Here is a 16,489-nt window from a genome sequence, read left to right as displayed (position 1 = left end):
TGCAGGCCAACACATACCATCGCCAGGGCTGAGCAGGGGAGGGAAATGAGTGAGGCGGCTCCCGTCAGAGCCTCTTCGGCCCTCCAAGGGGCTGGTGCTCTTCATGGGCACAGAGTGAAAAGCCACCACTAGTGGAAGCTCAGAAGAGGCTGTGGATGGCCCCAGGGTCTGGGGAGTCCGAGTTCTTCCACCGCTGGGTCCACCCACCAGTGGCAAGAAGGCACTGGACGTCCACCCAACATGAATGACTACTATGCCTTGAAGGCCCATGGGCCTGTGTGTCTGGCCCAGAGCTACAGGCCCAGAGCTCCGTCCCGGGCAGTGCAAAGAGACTGGCATTTCTCCTGCCAGACCCATGGAGATTGTTAGCCAAGTGCTCCTCATGTGTGGATAAATTCCGCCATCCTGGGGAATAGAAAGGCCTTGTGAAAACAGGAGATTTGAGCTGAAAGCTCAGAGGGCCTTGGAAATCTCTCCCATAGTTCAAGTTAACTCCTAATCCAGAAGAACCGGCAGGATGTTTGCAATGTCATTTAGGAAAAGAACCAAAATTCTGCTAATGTGAAAATGAGAAAACTTCCTCTCCATCCTGCCTTCAGTCAGAGGATTTGCTACTGAATTTCCAAATGATTTACTAAAATAATGACTGTACATTTCATAGTTTTTTAGATGGTCCAAGTTTCAAACATTCTGATCCCTGCTCAGACCACAAATAAGAAAATGTGTTCAGGTATCTTACTGAAGACAAACAGTAACAGAGGTCATCACACTTAAAATAGATGGGCTGGTCCCAAACACACAATCAGAGGGTTATCAGAAGAATCTCTCCCATTTCTATCCTCTCAACTTTGGCCAAAAAAGATGCAGTGTCCAGAGCAAGAATACATCAATACATACATAAAACCATCAGATAATAAATTTCATGTTATTTTACTACAAAGCCAAACGCATGTGGACAAGATTTCTATGAGTGGTCCTCCCCGGAAGCTGGAACACTCCAAGACAGGCAGTTTTACTAAAAGGGAGCATTTGGGTAGGCAGGGGTGGTGGCTTGAAGGGCAAGGTCAGGTCCTGTCCCTTTTCACAGCTGGCTCCCAGCCTCAGGAGACCCGGCCCCTCCCTCAGGGAGATGCCCTGGCTTCCTGGGGAGAAAGGGCATTTCCTAGGAGTGTGGTACAGCCTCGACAGAAGCACACAATGGGCTCTCTTGTTTCCAAGAGGCAAACCTGCCGCAGTGGGAGCACGTGCCTGCGACGGGCACGCTCGTGAACAAGTCTCTTAATAGTTTCTCCTTATTTTCGGAAATAAAGCCTTAATACAGGACGCCCAATTAAGTTAGTCATCTGGCTGTACCTTCCTTAATCCTAACCCTTTCTCCCATCTACTTCCTCCTGGTCCAAGGCCCCCTAAAAATCCAGGCTTTTTGAAGAAAAGCCAATCTCCACACATTACAGGGCGTTTCTGTAGGGATGAAGCCTGCAGAATGGAGAGACCTAGTGAAGCATGTCACAATGTGGCCCCAAGAAAAAGAACAAGGTGGTTTTATGTGGATAAATGACAGCAAATTAGCCAAGAAGAAAACAAAATGTTTTTTGCATATGTTGAATGTAGCGCTTGATTCCTCTCTAACAGTGCCTGACTAAATCCCCTCTTCCCAGTCACAGTCTTAGTACAGGGCTCTCCCGGGGTCCAAATAAACAAAAAAAGCTGTTGGCAAATCAGTGGTATGTGTTGTAATAGAAGATGTCTTTAAATTTGCATTTGGATCTAACGCGTCCAAATGTATGACTAAAAAGGCTCACAGAATTAAAAGTAATCAGCCCCAGAGATATATTCCCACTTCTACCCCTAGAGCCACTGGGTCTGGCAACTTTAGAATCATAGTCAAAGAAATGCAAATTCAACAGGAAGACACCACGTGTTGTCCATCAGTGCCATCATGACTAATGGGACTGGGAACTGCTCTGTTCTTTTTGGAAAGTAATCTGGCAGTAACCCATAAAAAAGTTCTGAACATTTCATTTATTTTTTTAATGTCAAACTTATAAAAAATTGCAAGAATAACAGAATAAACTCTATAACCTTTCACCTAGCTTCACTAATTGTTAACATTTGTTCATTTGCTTTATTTTTATGTGTGTATATATGTGTGTATATATACATATACATATACACACACACACACATTTTTTCTGAACCATTTTGAGAGTAAATTGCAGGTATTATGACTCTTCACCATTAAATCCTTCAGGATTTTATCTCCCAAGAACAAGATGATCCTCTTACATAGTGATAAAAATAAAATTATTACATTCAGGAAATTTATCATTTGTATAATAGCATTATCAAGTTCACATTCAAATTTGCTAAGTATCCCAATGCTATTTTTATTGCAATTTTTTCTTCACCCAGGATCAGGCACTGCATTTAGATACTATCTCCTAAAAAGTGAAATGAGCATACTGTTGACACAGCAGTCCAATACCTACAGAAAGGAAAGCACTGTACATAAGAAGAGATATATGTGTAGACCTACATTTAGACACAGATATGAATATAGATGTTTACTGAACTATTATTCGCAGTAGTAAAAATCTGGAAATAATCTGAAAGGCCATCACAAAGGGAACTTGCTGAAAACAATTATGGTACATCCAGACTCTGTAATATTATGCAGCTATCAAAAATAGAGAATTTAATCTGTACATATCAAAAAATTAAAAATAAATTTTAAAAAATCTGTACATATTGACCTGGAAGGATGTCCCTGATCTATTGATGACACAGACAAGTCCCAGCACTGCTTTACGCTCTCCTTTCAGTTACTGCGGAAAGGGATGGAGATCTAACTGTAGGGCACCCCCACTAAAAAATTTAAGACCTCTGAAATGATTTAACCCTTTTTATGGTAAAATGACACACATTTACAGAAAAGCACATTAAACAAATGCATGGCTTGATGATTTTGTAACCACTACCCAGGTTAAGGAACAGCCACCACAATCATTGGCTGAATGGATCCAAAACATGTGGTGTATACACACAATGGAGTATTGTTCGACCTTAAAAAGAAAGGAATTTCTGACATGTGCTATAACATAAATGAACTTCAAGGATATTATGCTAAGTGAAATAAGCCAGTTACAAAAAGGCAAACATGGTATGGTTCCACTTATATGAGATACTTAGAGTCATCAAATTCATAGAGACAGAAAGTAAATGGTGGAGACTGAGGGACAGGGAGTTGTTTAACAGCTACCTAGTTCTGGGTCTGCAAGATGAAAACAGCTCAGGACACTAATAATGTTCCACAATAATTTGACTGTACTTAACAACTACTAAACTATACAATTAAAATGGTTACACACAGTTTACCACAATTAAGAAAAAAAAGTCACCCCCAGAGTTCCTCTATGTGCCTTGTCCCAATCACAAAAGTTCCTCCCTCCCATCAAAAGTAACCACTATCTTGACTTTCCTCAAATTTCTTAATAATTTTATCACCCAAGTTGTGTATATGAAGGCATCACTGTATCATCTTGCCTGCTTTTTAAAAATCTGATGTATATATTTTAAGTTTCTTTTAATCTACAGGTAATCTCTCCACCTCTTTATTTTCCTTATAATGTATATGCTAAAAAATCATGGCCATTTGATCTACAAAGTTCCTACTCACAGTGCAGGTCAGCATGTTCCTCTGTCCTTGTATTTCCTGCAGATTGGCAGCTGGACCCAGAGACCTGATGAGACACAGGTTCAATCCCTCTGGCAGGACTGGGAGCTGGGGTTGTGTTGTTTCATCAGGAGGCACATAATGTCTTTCTTTTTGTGATGTTGTGGCTGTTTATGCTCAATGCTTAGATCTATTAATTCACTGGGGTTATAAAATGCTGATATTCCAATTTTAGCATTTCTTTTCCATTTATTAACTGAAATAATTTAATAGAGAGACATTTTGCCTCATCCACAATTTGGTTATCCAGTTCAGTTCAAAAGTGAAAAGCAGGACAAATACTGGATCCTTTCCTTATATTTTTCAGTTTTTAGGACAATAAATTGTGATGACCAGTGATGGTCCAGTGATGACCTACTGTTTGATGGGTTTCAATCAACTGCAACTATTATCCTTCAGAAGCTGAAACTGTCCCATCATTGGGTGGTGGGAGCTTCCTCTAGCTGTCTCTGGAGTCCTTTCTACATGACTCTAGTAGTCCTTGATAGCTTCCTCACTGGTACTGGAAAGATGTACTAGGCTTATGTTGAACATTTCCTGTCCCAGACTTGGAATCAACCAGTTCTCTGGGAAGCCCTGGTTTCTTTTAGGGATAAATGATATTTCAAGATCACAATCTGGAATTCATACCAATATTTCCTATTCAAATTCAGGACACTTTTGTTCTAACTAACCTCATCTGTATCTCCTTTCTTCCACATCGAAAATCCTGGTCTCAAAGACAACAGGGTAGAGAGGATTATAGTACCCAATAATTATTCATTTACTTTATCCTACATTATACTCACAACAGTCTCAGAATAACGATACAAATGCTATCACCATCAATATAATTACTGCGAAAAGGTATCAAAATTTTGCATATATTCTCTCCATTCTCCATTTTTTTATAGTTTATACTCTGAGAGTCATATTATATCCATTATATTGGCATATAGCCATTACATGCTATAGTCTCCTTTTTAATATTCATTTAGCCTTAATTCTGCAGTAACTGAATGTTTACTGCTCTCCATCAATCTTTACAGTGATGCTTCTATAATCATCTTCATTGTCTGAAGCTTGTTCTCTAGTAGATTTCTCAGGAAAGGCTCACAGGAATAATATTCTCTGATGCCCTGCATGTTCATAATAGTTCATTTGTGCCCATTATACTTGTAAGTTAGTTTTGCTGGATATAAAAACTTTGGCTACATTTTTGTTTCTTTTCTTGACTGATTTGATTATGTTACTCTACTTTCTTTCAGCAAAAAGTGTGTCTTTCAAAAAGATTGATGGTAATCTTATTTTTTTCTCTTGTAAGTCATTTGCTGTTTTTGCCTAGATGCCCAAAGGATTTTACCTTCTCCTTTAATATCTGGTAGTTTACCAAGAATATGTCTTGGTATTGACCATTCTGGGTTGCCTCATGGTATGTTATTTCAATATATAGTTTTGAATCATGTTTTCACTTTGTGAAGATCTTCCTAAATTATAGTTTAAGTATTTGTCCAGTCCCCTTGCCTTTTTATTCTCCTCTTTCAGGGATTTCTGTTATCTGTATGTTGGATCTTCTTCGCCTATCATCAATATTTGTCACCTTTTTTCAAAGTCTTATTAGCTCTTTCTTCATTTATTTTGATCTTAAATTTCTTCCTCCCTTAAGGCATTTTCTGTTATGTTTTTCTATTCTTGTATTCTTTCCAATTCAACTTTCATTTCCAAAATAGCTTTTTATTTTCAATGCTTTCCTAATACTGCCACCTCATTTCTGAGATTTTTCTATTTCTGATTTAGGTTGTTCATGTCTTACAGTGTGATCTTAATAGCTCTTAGCTTATTTTAAAATAGAAAGTTACAGTTTTTATCTGTTCTGTGGCATGTCTTTCAGGCATGCTTTCACTATCTACAGAATCCTCTCCTTACTCTTTTCTTCTTATAATAACTTTGGAAGATTTGACATCGATAATTTTCTGTTGCTTATTTATGTAAAATTAGTTTTCCTGAACTTTTTACAGGGAAAACATGGTTCAGGGTAAGCTTTTCTAATTTCATATAACTCTTCTTTTGGTTACTTTCATGTCGTGTTCAACAACATGCTGTTCCTTCTTGAGATTTCTCACACACACACACACACACACATACTTTTACTTAGACCTCCTTTTTCCTTAACCATAACTTTCTGTATCCTGTTCATTTTCAGTCTTCACCCATACTGAATTTCTCTTTGGTATGGAGCCTTGTTCGGGAAGTAAACCCTGGTTAGTTGGTCTCAAGAGCTCACAGGGGCTAGTCCATAGATCTCTTCCACCCATCCATTATTTGAGTGGTCAAAATTCCTGTCAATTTCAGTTGCTTTTCTCACATTGACCTGCCGAACTTTCCAGTGAATTCCTGTTGGAAATTTTGTGGTTCTCCTATTCTCTAGTCTGTCAATGCCCCACTACTTACTTCTGCTTTCTCTTATATTGGATCTGATACTCCACAGGTCTTGTTGATACTGGTGTGGTGTATCCAGCCATTTATATTTTGATAGGGATAACCTGTCACAACTTTATTATAAATATTGTTCATGGCCTTCAGGGTTTGCTACCTAGTTGTTCTGGATGCCCCTATGTGGGGATTCAGAAATAAAAAAGAACTATGCTGCTGCCATTGCCACCTTCCCAGAATCACTCATATGATTTTTTTAATGGACTCCTGTGTCTGACTTTTTTTTTCTTTCATATTATTAGACAGGAAACTAAAACACCAGGTGGTCTGCTTCAGTTTCAACACCTGGCAACACCAATGCTTCCCCAAAGACCAAAGACTCCAGGGGACCTGGCTTCACATCTAAGCTGAAGACACACTGGCTCTGGTAAGGGCAGCCAAAGTCTTAGCACTGCACCCTGAGGGCACTCATCATCCTTCCCTGTGGTCTTCCCAGCCTCAGAAAACTGGCCTGGGGCAGGCTGAGCAACCTCTAGGGCTGAGAATTAGAACCCCAGGCCCAGAGTTCCAGCTAAGAGTCCTGCTGGACAATGCTGTTCTAGGCACAGCCTAACTCGCTGCCTTTCTACATGGGGAACCACTGTAAAGGGAGTTTTTAAACCTCATAATTGCTTTGTTCCTTTCATGAAGCTAAAAACACGACTCAGAAATACACAAGCAAACAAAAACAAATAGAGTATAGAGGCTAAGACATCAGCCAGCAAGGTCCATGGGGACTTCTAAAGGAGAGGCACGACAGCTTTGTGCCTAAGAGTACAGACTAGCCCTTCACTGGCCAATATGGTGGCCACAGTCCACATGTGGCTACTAAGCATTTGAAATGTTCTCAGCACTTTAAGTTTAGAATACATATTGAGTTTTACAGATTTTGTTTGATTTAGTTTGAAAAAATAATGCAAAGTATCTCAATAATTTTATGTTGCTTGTTGCTTATAGGATAAAATGACAATGTTTTACCTAAGATATGCTATACTAAATAAAGAATATTTTAAAAATAATATCACCTCTTTTTTAAAAAAAATTTTAACTGCATACATGGCTCAGATTATATTTCTGCTTCTAGAACATCAGAGGCCCTGGTTTAAAAGACTAGACAGAGAGTGCCACTTAACTCTCTGTGTAAAGAGGTGACTGCCCTCCCTATGCATTGGCTTGCTCATCAGTATACTGGGAATAACAAATATACCTAATTTGTGAGGCTATGGTAAAAACTAAGTTAGATTATTGCATGTAAAACACTTAGTATAAGAGCCAGACAAAGCAGGTGTTCAAAAGCAGGAGCTATCCTTGTTATTACTATCCAGCATTAGGTGAATAATCAGGACATGAAGGTTTCAGACCTGGCTCTGCCCACATCTGGCTATATAACCCATGTTAAAAAAATTTCTCTCTTAGACCCTTAGTTTCTTTACTAGAAAACTGGGAGCTGATAATCTGTCTCATCGGGTTGTTCTGAGGACTGAATTCTTTCAGTCACCATGTATTTACTGAGCACCTACTACGAGCTAGGCACTATTCTGGGCAATGGGGAAAGAGCAGTGAACAAGTCAAATAAAGTTTCTGTCCTGAGAGAGTCTGTACTCTAGTGGAGGAGACAGACCATACAAAACACTATCATAGAACGTAATGCTGGGTGGAAATGAGAGATGTGAAGGCAACAGAGCAGGGTCACGGAAGAGAAAGTAATGGAGAGATGCTACTTTAGCATCTCTGTAAATTTCCTCTTCAAGGACCAACTTTTGAACAGAGACTGGAGACGTGGGAAAGAGTCATCAGGGCTGAAGGAAGAATGAGCACAGGGTGCTGTGGCAGGGGGACATCAAGTGGTCTGGGGAGCAAAGAATCAGCCAACGTGTAGCTGAAAAGCAAGGAGATGGAGCAGGAGAGGAGGCCTGGCCAGACCACAGGGGACACAGGAATACATACTCATTCTGGTATGAGGGAGCCCTTGGAGAGTTTTACACAGGTTTTCAGACCCCTCAGACACACTGAGGGAGGTGATGCATGTGCCAGGCTCAGAATGGTCTGGCCCAAAGTAAATGTGGGAGCCGGTGATGGTAGAGCCAGGGATGGGGCCCACCTAGCTCCCCAGCATCCTGGAGGGCACGAAACCTATTAAAGCAAGGGGACTGGGAAGAAGTGGGCATGGCGGGAAACACTTCCCTGTTTCTGCAGAGAAACACAGCCCTACGACAGCGCTTGCAATCAGGCTCGAGGTCGCCCGACAGAACCAGCATCCTCCCCCTACCCTCAAAGTGTAAAAGGAAGAAACTAGCTCATGGCAAAGTGAGGAGCCAAGTCTGCTTCTCCACCAGAAAGAACCACAGAGTGAGACCAGCAGCAACACACCGGTTGAAACAAAAACAATTTTTTTTAAATGTGTAATTACAAAATTCATTCAAGGGGGTGTGGGTATAGCTCAGTGGTAGAGTGCATGCTTAGCATGCATGGGGTCTTGAGTTCAGTCCCCAGTACCTCCATTAAAAAAAAATTTAAAAACAAAACAAAATTCATTCAAATAATATTGTCTATCATCATACAAAACAGTCATTGTAAAAATATAAAAATGATGAATAAACAAAAAGAAGAAAAATTAAATTCCAATTACCTAGAATCCTATAACCAGAAACTACAGTAAGTAGTATGTTGGGCTACATAGATATCCAGACATTTATGAATATGCAAACAGAAAATCTAGCCCTTTTCTTATGTAAATATAAACAGTGTGTGTTGTACATGCTTTTTAAAAATGGAATTATTCTCTGTAACTTGCGTTGTAACCTGTTCCTTTCACTTATTATTCACACATACTGTGTACGCCTTCGCAGGTGGTTAAATTTCCAGATAGACAGCATCCTTTTTTAATGCAACATGGTACTTCACAGAGACTATTTTATTCAGCAACCCCCTGTTGTTGGGTATATGGGTTGTGTCCAATCTGAGCAAACAACCCTGAGCAGTGACCCCCTCCAGCATCCCACTGCGGTGCCCGGCCACCCCCATCAGGTCTGTTACTTACAGCAAACTCCTCGGGAGTCACTTTCAGGACATCGAAGACAACGGCATCGTAGCTCTTGCTGGCATAGTCGCAGCTCTGGCCCTCCAGAGAGTCTGAGCTGCTGCTGCCCTGCGGAGAACAGGGAGAGATGGGGCCTCCTGAGCAGTCTGGCCGACTCAGAATCCCCGACTCCCAAGCTTCAGAACCGAGGACGCTGACAGAACCGTACAACGAATGGTAAAAGCTTCTGTTGACTAGTGCTTTCCTCTGTTCCAGGCACTGCGTTCAGCACTTCACACTCATAATCTTACTTAACTCTCATAACAACTCACTGCGTACACACTCTTATTATACCCCTTCTCCAGATAAGGAAGTAGAGGCCATGCTACTTCCCCAGGGCACCTCAGCTGGGAAACGGAAAAGCCAGAATGTGAACTTAGTTTTGTATCTATCTTACCCCAGAACCTCAGTCACCGCACCCCAGCTGCTTCCAGCTGGCTGCACGGAGGTGCAATGAAAAGATATGGCCCCCAATCTTTCTTCAGAGAGAACCGGTCTTCACATCTTAGTAAGCCTGAAGAGATCATCTGTTTTGTTATGTCTTTCAAACATTACCTGGTTTCACCTCTTATTTTTTCTACTTGAAGTCATGGCAGGAAATTATTATACAAAATGTTAAACTGGCTCTCAAGGCTTATTTCATGTAAGGGCCACTTAAAATTCAAAACCTGTTAGCTGATGAGGTGAGAGGTAACTGACTGGCTTTGGAGACGGTGTGAAAGTTATATTTAGTTGAGCCCCTTGTTAAGAACAACACCGTGAGCCCTGCATGTACAGGAAGGGTCTCCTGTAAAAGAACAAGCTAAAACTCCCCGAATGTGGCCGGCTTCATGAAACCCAACACTGTGGGGATCCCAGAATGTTGAACATACCTTCTCTTCAATTTTATTTAATTTCATCAAATTCTACTTTGGGGAACCAATTGAGCTTACCACCCAAAACCTGTGCCCTGTTCATAAATGGTTTTATTCGTCTCAACCCATGAAGAGGGATTTTGTGGTTTCCATTAACCTCAACATCTTGGACTGGGATTTAGAGAATATGCTTTTATTAATTCCTCTTTATTTCACTCTTTCCAAAACGGCTATATCTGGAAAAACTTTGCAATCTTACTGGAAACTGGAGTGTGTTTAGGCCAGGGAGGGAAACCAACAGTCAACAACTGAAAATGTGAGGTTAAAAGGAAGGCGGAAACTTAAACCTGTAGATTTCAATAGGCCTGTGTCATTTAAAGGCTTTACAAATGAATCTACTGTACCAAAAACTCTAAGATGATCTTAAGAAGCTCTGAAGTCAGCCAGGCCGGGTTAGAATGCCAGCTCCACGCCTGCTGCTGTCTGACCTCTTCATTTCGCTGGGTCTCAGCTCCAGCTATAAAATGGCGCTATTAGAACCTGCTCCCCAGGGCTAGGGCACAGCTTATATAAAATGAAGCTCACAACACAACTGTGGCAGGATCCCCTCCCTGGGAGATGCTGATTCAAGGCACCTGGGTGGGCTCAGGCATGACTATTTTAAAAGTTCCATGGGCAATGGGACATCCTCCCCTGAGGAGAATCCGTGTTAAACTCTCAAAAAGTAACAAAGGCTAACCCTGAGTGCCTCTGGAATTGGCCGTCTGTTCTACCCCTCAGTCGTGCACACAGACCCTGAGCAGATGGTTTCCGAAAAAATCACTCTGCACGTCCACGTTCCTCTTCCACGGAGCAGCCAGGACCAGGTGACAGGGCTGACTTTCTTCCAGGGAGCACAGTGTCATCATGGTTGGACCACCGGCTCCAGAGCCCCAGAGGCCTGGCTGCGAATCCCTACCCACCGCTGACCAGCTGTGTACTGAAGCCAGTTCATCCACTGCCCCCTGCCTTAGTTTCCTCATCTATAAACTGGGGATGGAATGATGTACATGCTCGACAGGGTTACGGTGAGAATTCAGTGAGATCACGCCTGTAGAATGTACCAAAAAAGTGCCCGGTATACAGTCAGCACTAAGTCATGGGTGTGTATCTGTGTAAACATGTCATTCAGTCACCAAAATTTACTGAGCACTTCAACTAGACAGGTATTCATTCATCTGTTCATTCAGCAAATATTTATTGAGTACTCGCCGTGTTCTGGAGACACATACACGTGTATTTGTATACATACACATCTGGACATACATACAGCATACCCGTATGTGTATGCACACACACGTGTATATACAATATTCATAGAGAGAGACCAGAAAAGAAAGTTCTGCTCTAGATGGAGTGTAAATTATACATGGAAATAGAAGTCTGACTCCTCTAGTTACCAGAGTCCATTCTTGGAATTTCAGGTTTTATAACTTTCCTGTAACACCCCATTGCACCTGCCCCAAACACACACTCATACAAGGGGCCTTATTTAATCAAAAGTTGCCCCAAATACATGCAGTGGTGGTGGTGGTGGCAGTGGTGATGATGCAGTGACTTTATTTAAACCTGTATTGGCGCCATCAGGGAATTTTAAAGGTACCCACAAGTCTGCTTTCAGAACCAGAGATCAAACTAAGGAATTTTTTAAAAGAGTTTCAAGCAATGAATTGGTTCCTGTGAATTCGAGCTGACTGCCCAGGGTCATTTCAAAAGCCCAGCTCAACCGTGAGGGCCTCGTGAGCTCGGAACACTGAGCACTCCCCTTGCCAGTCTGTCACAGGAGCCAAGCGCTACGCATCTGACATGATGGTTTCTCTGGGCCTCGGGTGACACCCACCCCTCCTGCCTGCCTCTGCTCCATTACAGAACCTGGAAAGCAAACTCCCAAACCCCCAGGGCAGGAGCCTGAGCCCAGGCCACTCTCCGACCACCAGTCCTTATAGCCATTTCCTACTGGGCAAGGTAAACAGGAGCACGGGGCCAGCTGGCATCACTTCTGTCTGACTTCATTCCGGAACGTGTGACTTATTTATAATCGGCTGCGGCTTCTCTTGGGAAAGGCCTGATCCCTTCGTGCCACCAGGATGGAATGTGGCACTTGGTACGACTGGACTGGGCAGGTATTTGCTTTTCTTTGAAGAGGAAGACTTCAGAAAACACGCTGATCCTCAGGGCTGACTGCCTCCCAGATCTCACGCCTGCCGTGGCCGGGGCCTCGGGAGGGTTAAGAATGGTGGTATTCATGGAGCCCTGCAGGCCCGTGGGCCACGACCCAGCGGGGCCTGGGGCAGTTAGAGGAGCCCCGCCCCACCCCGCAGCCCAGTCCTGCAGTCTCTGTACCTGTGGAGTGGCAGAGGTGACCAACACGCTAGCCATCAGACCATTCCTCTTGTACATAGTCTCCGGGCCACAGGGAGCTTCAGGGCAGCCTCTGTCGGTGACATAACCTGTCTGGAGAAGTCCTGCAAGGCAAAGGAGCTCATAAACACCAGCCTTCAAAACCAACTTAGTCCCACCCTGGGAGAGAGTCGTGCGAGACTCAAGCAGGTGACCCCAGAGAAGACCTTCAAAGAAAAGTTACAAGCTGGTGGCCTTCAGGCTAAATATGGCTCACAGATGTAGTCTGTTGGGCTCAAACAGGATTCGGTATGTTTTAAACTAATCACCAGCATTTAAAAACTGGGAGGTTTCATACAGAATTCTGGATTTCTGACTCTCCTGGCAGGACTGGGCCCCCCTCTTGCATGATGACCATCAGCTGCGCTGAGCAGTGGCTGCGCCTTGTACTGGAGCAAGCGCCTTCAGACCCCGCAGCTGCTTGGGTCCATGCCTGGCCCTTGCAGGTGCTAGAGTTTGTGATCTTGTGATCTTTTTTTTAAAATGAGGCAGGTGAAGAAAACAAACTGACCCTACAGTGCTTCCCTGTGCCCAGACCGTTTCCTCAATAATAACAGGGATACCAGCTAAGACTCCCAGAGTTCCCGCCACATGCCATGCACCCTACACACACGAACTCATCTAACCCTCGCAACAGTCCTCGGGCAGGTTCCAACATTACACTCATGCTTCACATGGGAAATCTGAGGCACAGAGAGTTAGGTAACTCTCGTGCCATCCCACCAAACCATCATCACTCAAGACCCTGCTCAAATGTCATTTCCCCTGGTTATTGCACCTGGACCAAACTAGAACCAGTTGCTCTCATGCCAATGTGTACATACCCCTAGTAGGGCATTTACCACATTACTGGACATCAGAGCACTGTAGCCACCACCAGCTTTTCATCAGGAAAGCAATCAGGATGAAATGGGGGAAGGAAAGGAGATGACAGAGGTACCATCTGGAAGCCAACTACAACTGTCAGGCAAGAGACGAGGGTCCTCTGAGCTAAGGTGGCAGCAGTGAGATCACAGAGAAGGATACAGACTGAGAGATGCTAAGGACAGAAACTCAACAGGAACTGATGGGGTGAGGGGTTGAGGAGGAAGCAGCCGACGATGAATGGCTTCTGGCTTTAGGTACCAGAGGATGCCACGCCCTTCATCAAGAAAAGAAGCAGAGGTAGTGTGGCAGATTCGTAGGAAAGACGATGATTTTGACTTAGAACGTGCTGAATCTGTGGTGCCCATAAGAAAATCAATCCTGGAAAGCGAGGTCCAACCCAAAGGTCTCTGGGAAGATGGCCTAGAGGCAGATCGAAAGGAAGAAAGTGTCAGGCTGATCTGGACTCTGTCTGTAATCCTCCCGGAGCCCCCAGCCACAGGCCCATCACAGAGCAGTGTGCCGTGGAACAAGTCAAAGACCCAAAAAGGAAGGTCAAAACAACCAGGCTCTGTCCCTGACCGTCTCCAAAACTGCTCCCAGTATCTTCCTCCTCAACCATCTCCCCTGAAAGAGCCACTGACCCTCTGACCTTCCTCCCAAAAACACTGAAAAGAACTAATCTGATCTACAAACTACATTTGGGGGTCAACTGGAAAAGATGAACATGGATATTAAATGATACTGAATTACTATTAATTTTCTTCGGGGTGATATCAGTGTGGAGGTTAAGCAGAAAAAGGTCCTTATCCTTAAGATGCACGTGACTTTTTAGAGGCAAAGTGAGTTTGCCACATTCTTTCAAATGTGTCTGTAAAATACACAGAAGTAGAGATAAAGCACATACGGCTAAATGTTAACAATTGACATTCATTGACAGGAGTTCATTGTACTAGTCTCTCAACTTTTCTCAATACTTGATAATGAGAAAGAAAGAAAAGGAAGGAAGGAAGGAAGGAAGGAAGGAAGGAAGGAAGGAAGGAAGGAAAGAGAAGGGAAGGGAAGGGAACAAAAGCAGGAAAGAAAGGGAACTGGTCAGGTAAGTTTTCCCTCAGAGTCAAAATCCTCTTTCACGAGCAGGAGTTGGGTGCACTGAGAACACTCGTTTTCATCATTCTTTTCCTGGTAGAAGCCATGCTCACCATTACCAAGGACCACGAATCCATGGCTGAGGAAGGTTTGTAAAGCAGTCACTCGAAAGATTTGAAGAAATATTTAGAAAAGAAGACACATGAATAGCTAGTAAGGGAAATGCCATGGGGAAGACACAAATCAGAAAGACCATGAGATATGGCTTCACACCCACTAGGATGGCAACACCAAGGCCGGCAAGATGCGGAGAAATGAACCCCTCAGACACTGCGGGTAGGAAGGCAAGAGGCACAGCAACTTTGGAAAATATCTGGCAGTTTCTTAAAAAGTTAAACATAAACTTACCAAATGACCCAGCAATTCTAAGCCTAGGTAACTACCTTTAAAGAAGTGAAAACATATGTCCACACAAAGATATGTATATGAATTTATTCATCTTAGACAAAAGCTGGAAACCACTGAAACGCCCAGGGACTGGCGACTGGATAAGCGATGTCATCTAGCCATACGGTGGAATACTACCCAACAATAAAAAGAAATGAAACACGGATACAAAGTATGACATGAATAAACCACAAAAACATTACGCAAAGTGAAAGAAGTCACACACAAAGGACTGAACTGCAGGAGGCATTTTTATGAAATGTCCAGAAAGGGCAAACTCAGAGACAAGGAGCATGTCATGGGAGGCTGGGGGTGGAGGCAGGACTGACTGCAATGAGCACAAGGGATTTTTCTGAGGCGTTGGAAACGTGCTAAAACTGGACATGGAGACAGCTACACAGCTCCGCACACTCACTAAGTCACAGAACCTGGAGTGGGCAGATTTGACAGCATGTAAATTAACCACAGTGAATGCAGCAGCACCAGCTCTGTCCCATGATGGTGACCTGAACTCACACGTTTAACTCCCCACTTCCACATCCCTTTGAAATAAAGAAACATTAAAATACTAAAAACAAATTGTATTAGCACATGACAACAGACAAAGGTTATTAATAAGCAAAAAAACTTCAAGAATTTCCAGGGCAGAAGAGACAGGCCTGGGGGGAGAGGAACCAGCTGCGGGAACAGAGGCAAGGCCTCCTAGGAATCAAGTGGGTGCGACCCCACAGCGGAAACCCCCGGGAAAGCCCAGAAACTTCCAGGTGAGGAATCCAGAAACTGAAGAGCTCAAAGGTAGCGTAAGGGGGTCACGCTGCTGGGGCTGTCTCAGACAGACAAACCAGCTCCCGTGGACTGGGGGTTGGACCAACTCAGCCAGGCTGTGCAGCGCCAGAACCGACCAGCCTGACGCCCGGAAACTGTTCATCCATCCGAATGAAGGGACTCAGTCCAAGCCTGAGAGAGTCACCACGGGGAGACGAGTGGGACACAGCCAGCCTGACCCTCCTGGGGCGGATTCAGTGTGCTGCAACTCCAGGCGGAGGTGGCCTTTTCGGCCTTTAGGGTGTGCCCGGCACTCTGAGGGGCTCCCCAAGCTCGAGGCCGTGGCTCTCCCCACTGGCCTGAGCACCGTACAATCCCAAGCCCTGCAGCCCTTCAACCCAAGGGCCACGGTTCTCAGACCCTCTTCCGTGACCACCACCTGCTCACTCCCTACTTCCCATCTGAAGGCCACCGCCAACTCTGCCCATCTCTCCAGCGCCCTTTGGTGGCACACTCGGGCCCCCGCCCCCCACGCCCACAATGCAAACAGGGGTGCTAATGCTGTGTGAGGCGTGGGGTAAACACGACATTTTTAGCTCACTTGACCTTCACAACAACCCCATGAGGTAGAGGCTACTCTGATTCCTGGGAAAGAGAGGTGACATAATTTCCATCAACAGCAGGACTGGGGGGTCCAAACCCTCGCCAGTGAACACCAGGGCTTGGGCCTCCGTCGAGAGTCTAGGTGAGGAGTGGACGAGAACACGC

The 16,489-nt window shown here is 43.9% G+C and overlaps 1 protein-coding gene across 9 annotated transcripts in view; it reads right to left on the bottom strand.

Moving 5' to 3' along the window:
* The window catches only part of RALGPS1 (Ral GEF with PH domain and SH3 binding motif 1), a 262,271-nt gene that overhangs the window by 211,837 nt on the left and 33,945 nt on the right, over positions 1 to 16,489 (bottom strand). For 8 of the 9 annotated variants that reach the window (XM_031677565.2, XM_031677558.2, XM_072960157.1 and 5 more), the window contains exons 2-3: positions 12,500 to 12,621; positions 9,225 to 9,332 (exon numbers count right to left, since the gene is read on the bottom strand). In XM_031677565.2, the coding sequence (XP_031533425.1) occupies positions 9,225 to 9,332; positions 12,500 to 12,556 (165 nt within the window). In that variant the 5' untranslated portion in view covers positions 12,557 to 12,621. Of the gene's footprint in view, positions 1 to 3,676; positions 3,750 to 9,224; positions 9,333 to 12,499; positions 12,622 to 16,489 lie in introns of those variants that run through there. The other variant, XM_072960158.1, reaches the window with a different exon arrangement.

This window comes from Vicugna pacos, chromosome 4 (assembly GCF_048564905.1).
Source record: "Vicugna pacos chromosome 4, VicPac4, whole genome shotgun sequence".
Classification (NCBI taxonomy): Eukaryota; Metazoa; Chordata; class Mammalia; order Artiodactyla; family Camelidae; genus Vicugna; species Vicugna pacos.
This window is presented reverse-complemented; position numbering and strand designations above follow the sequence as displayed.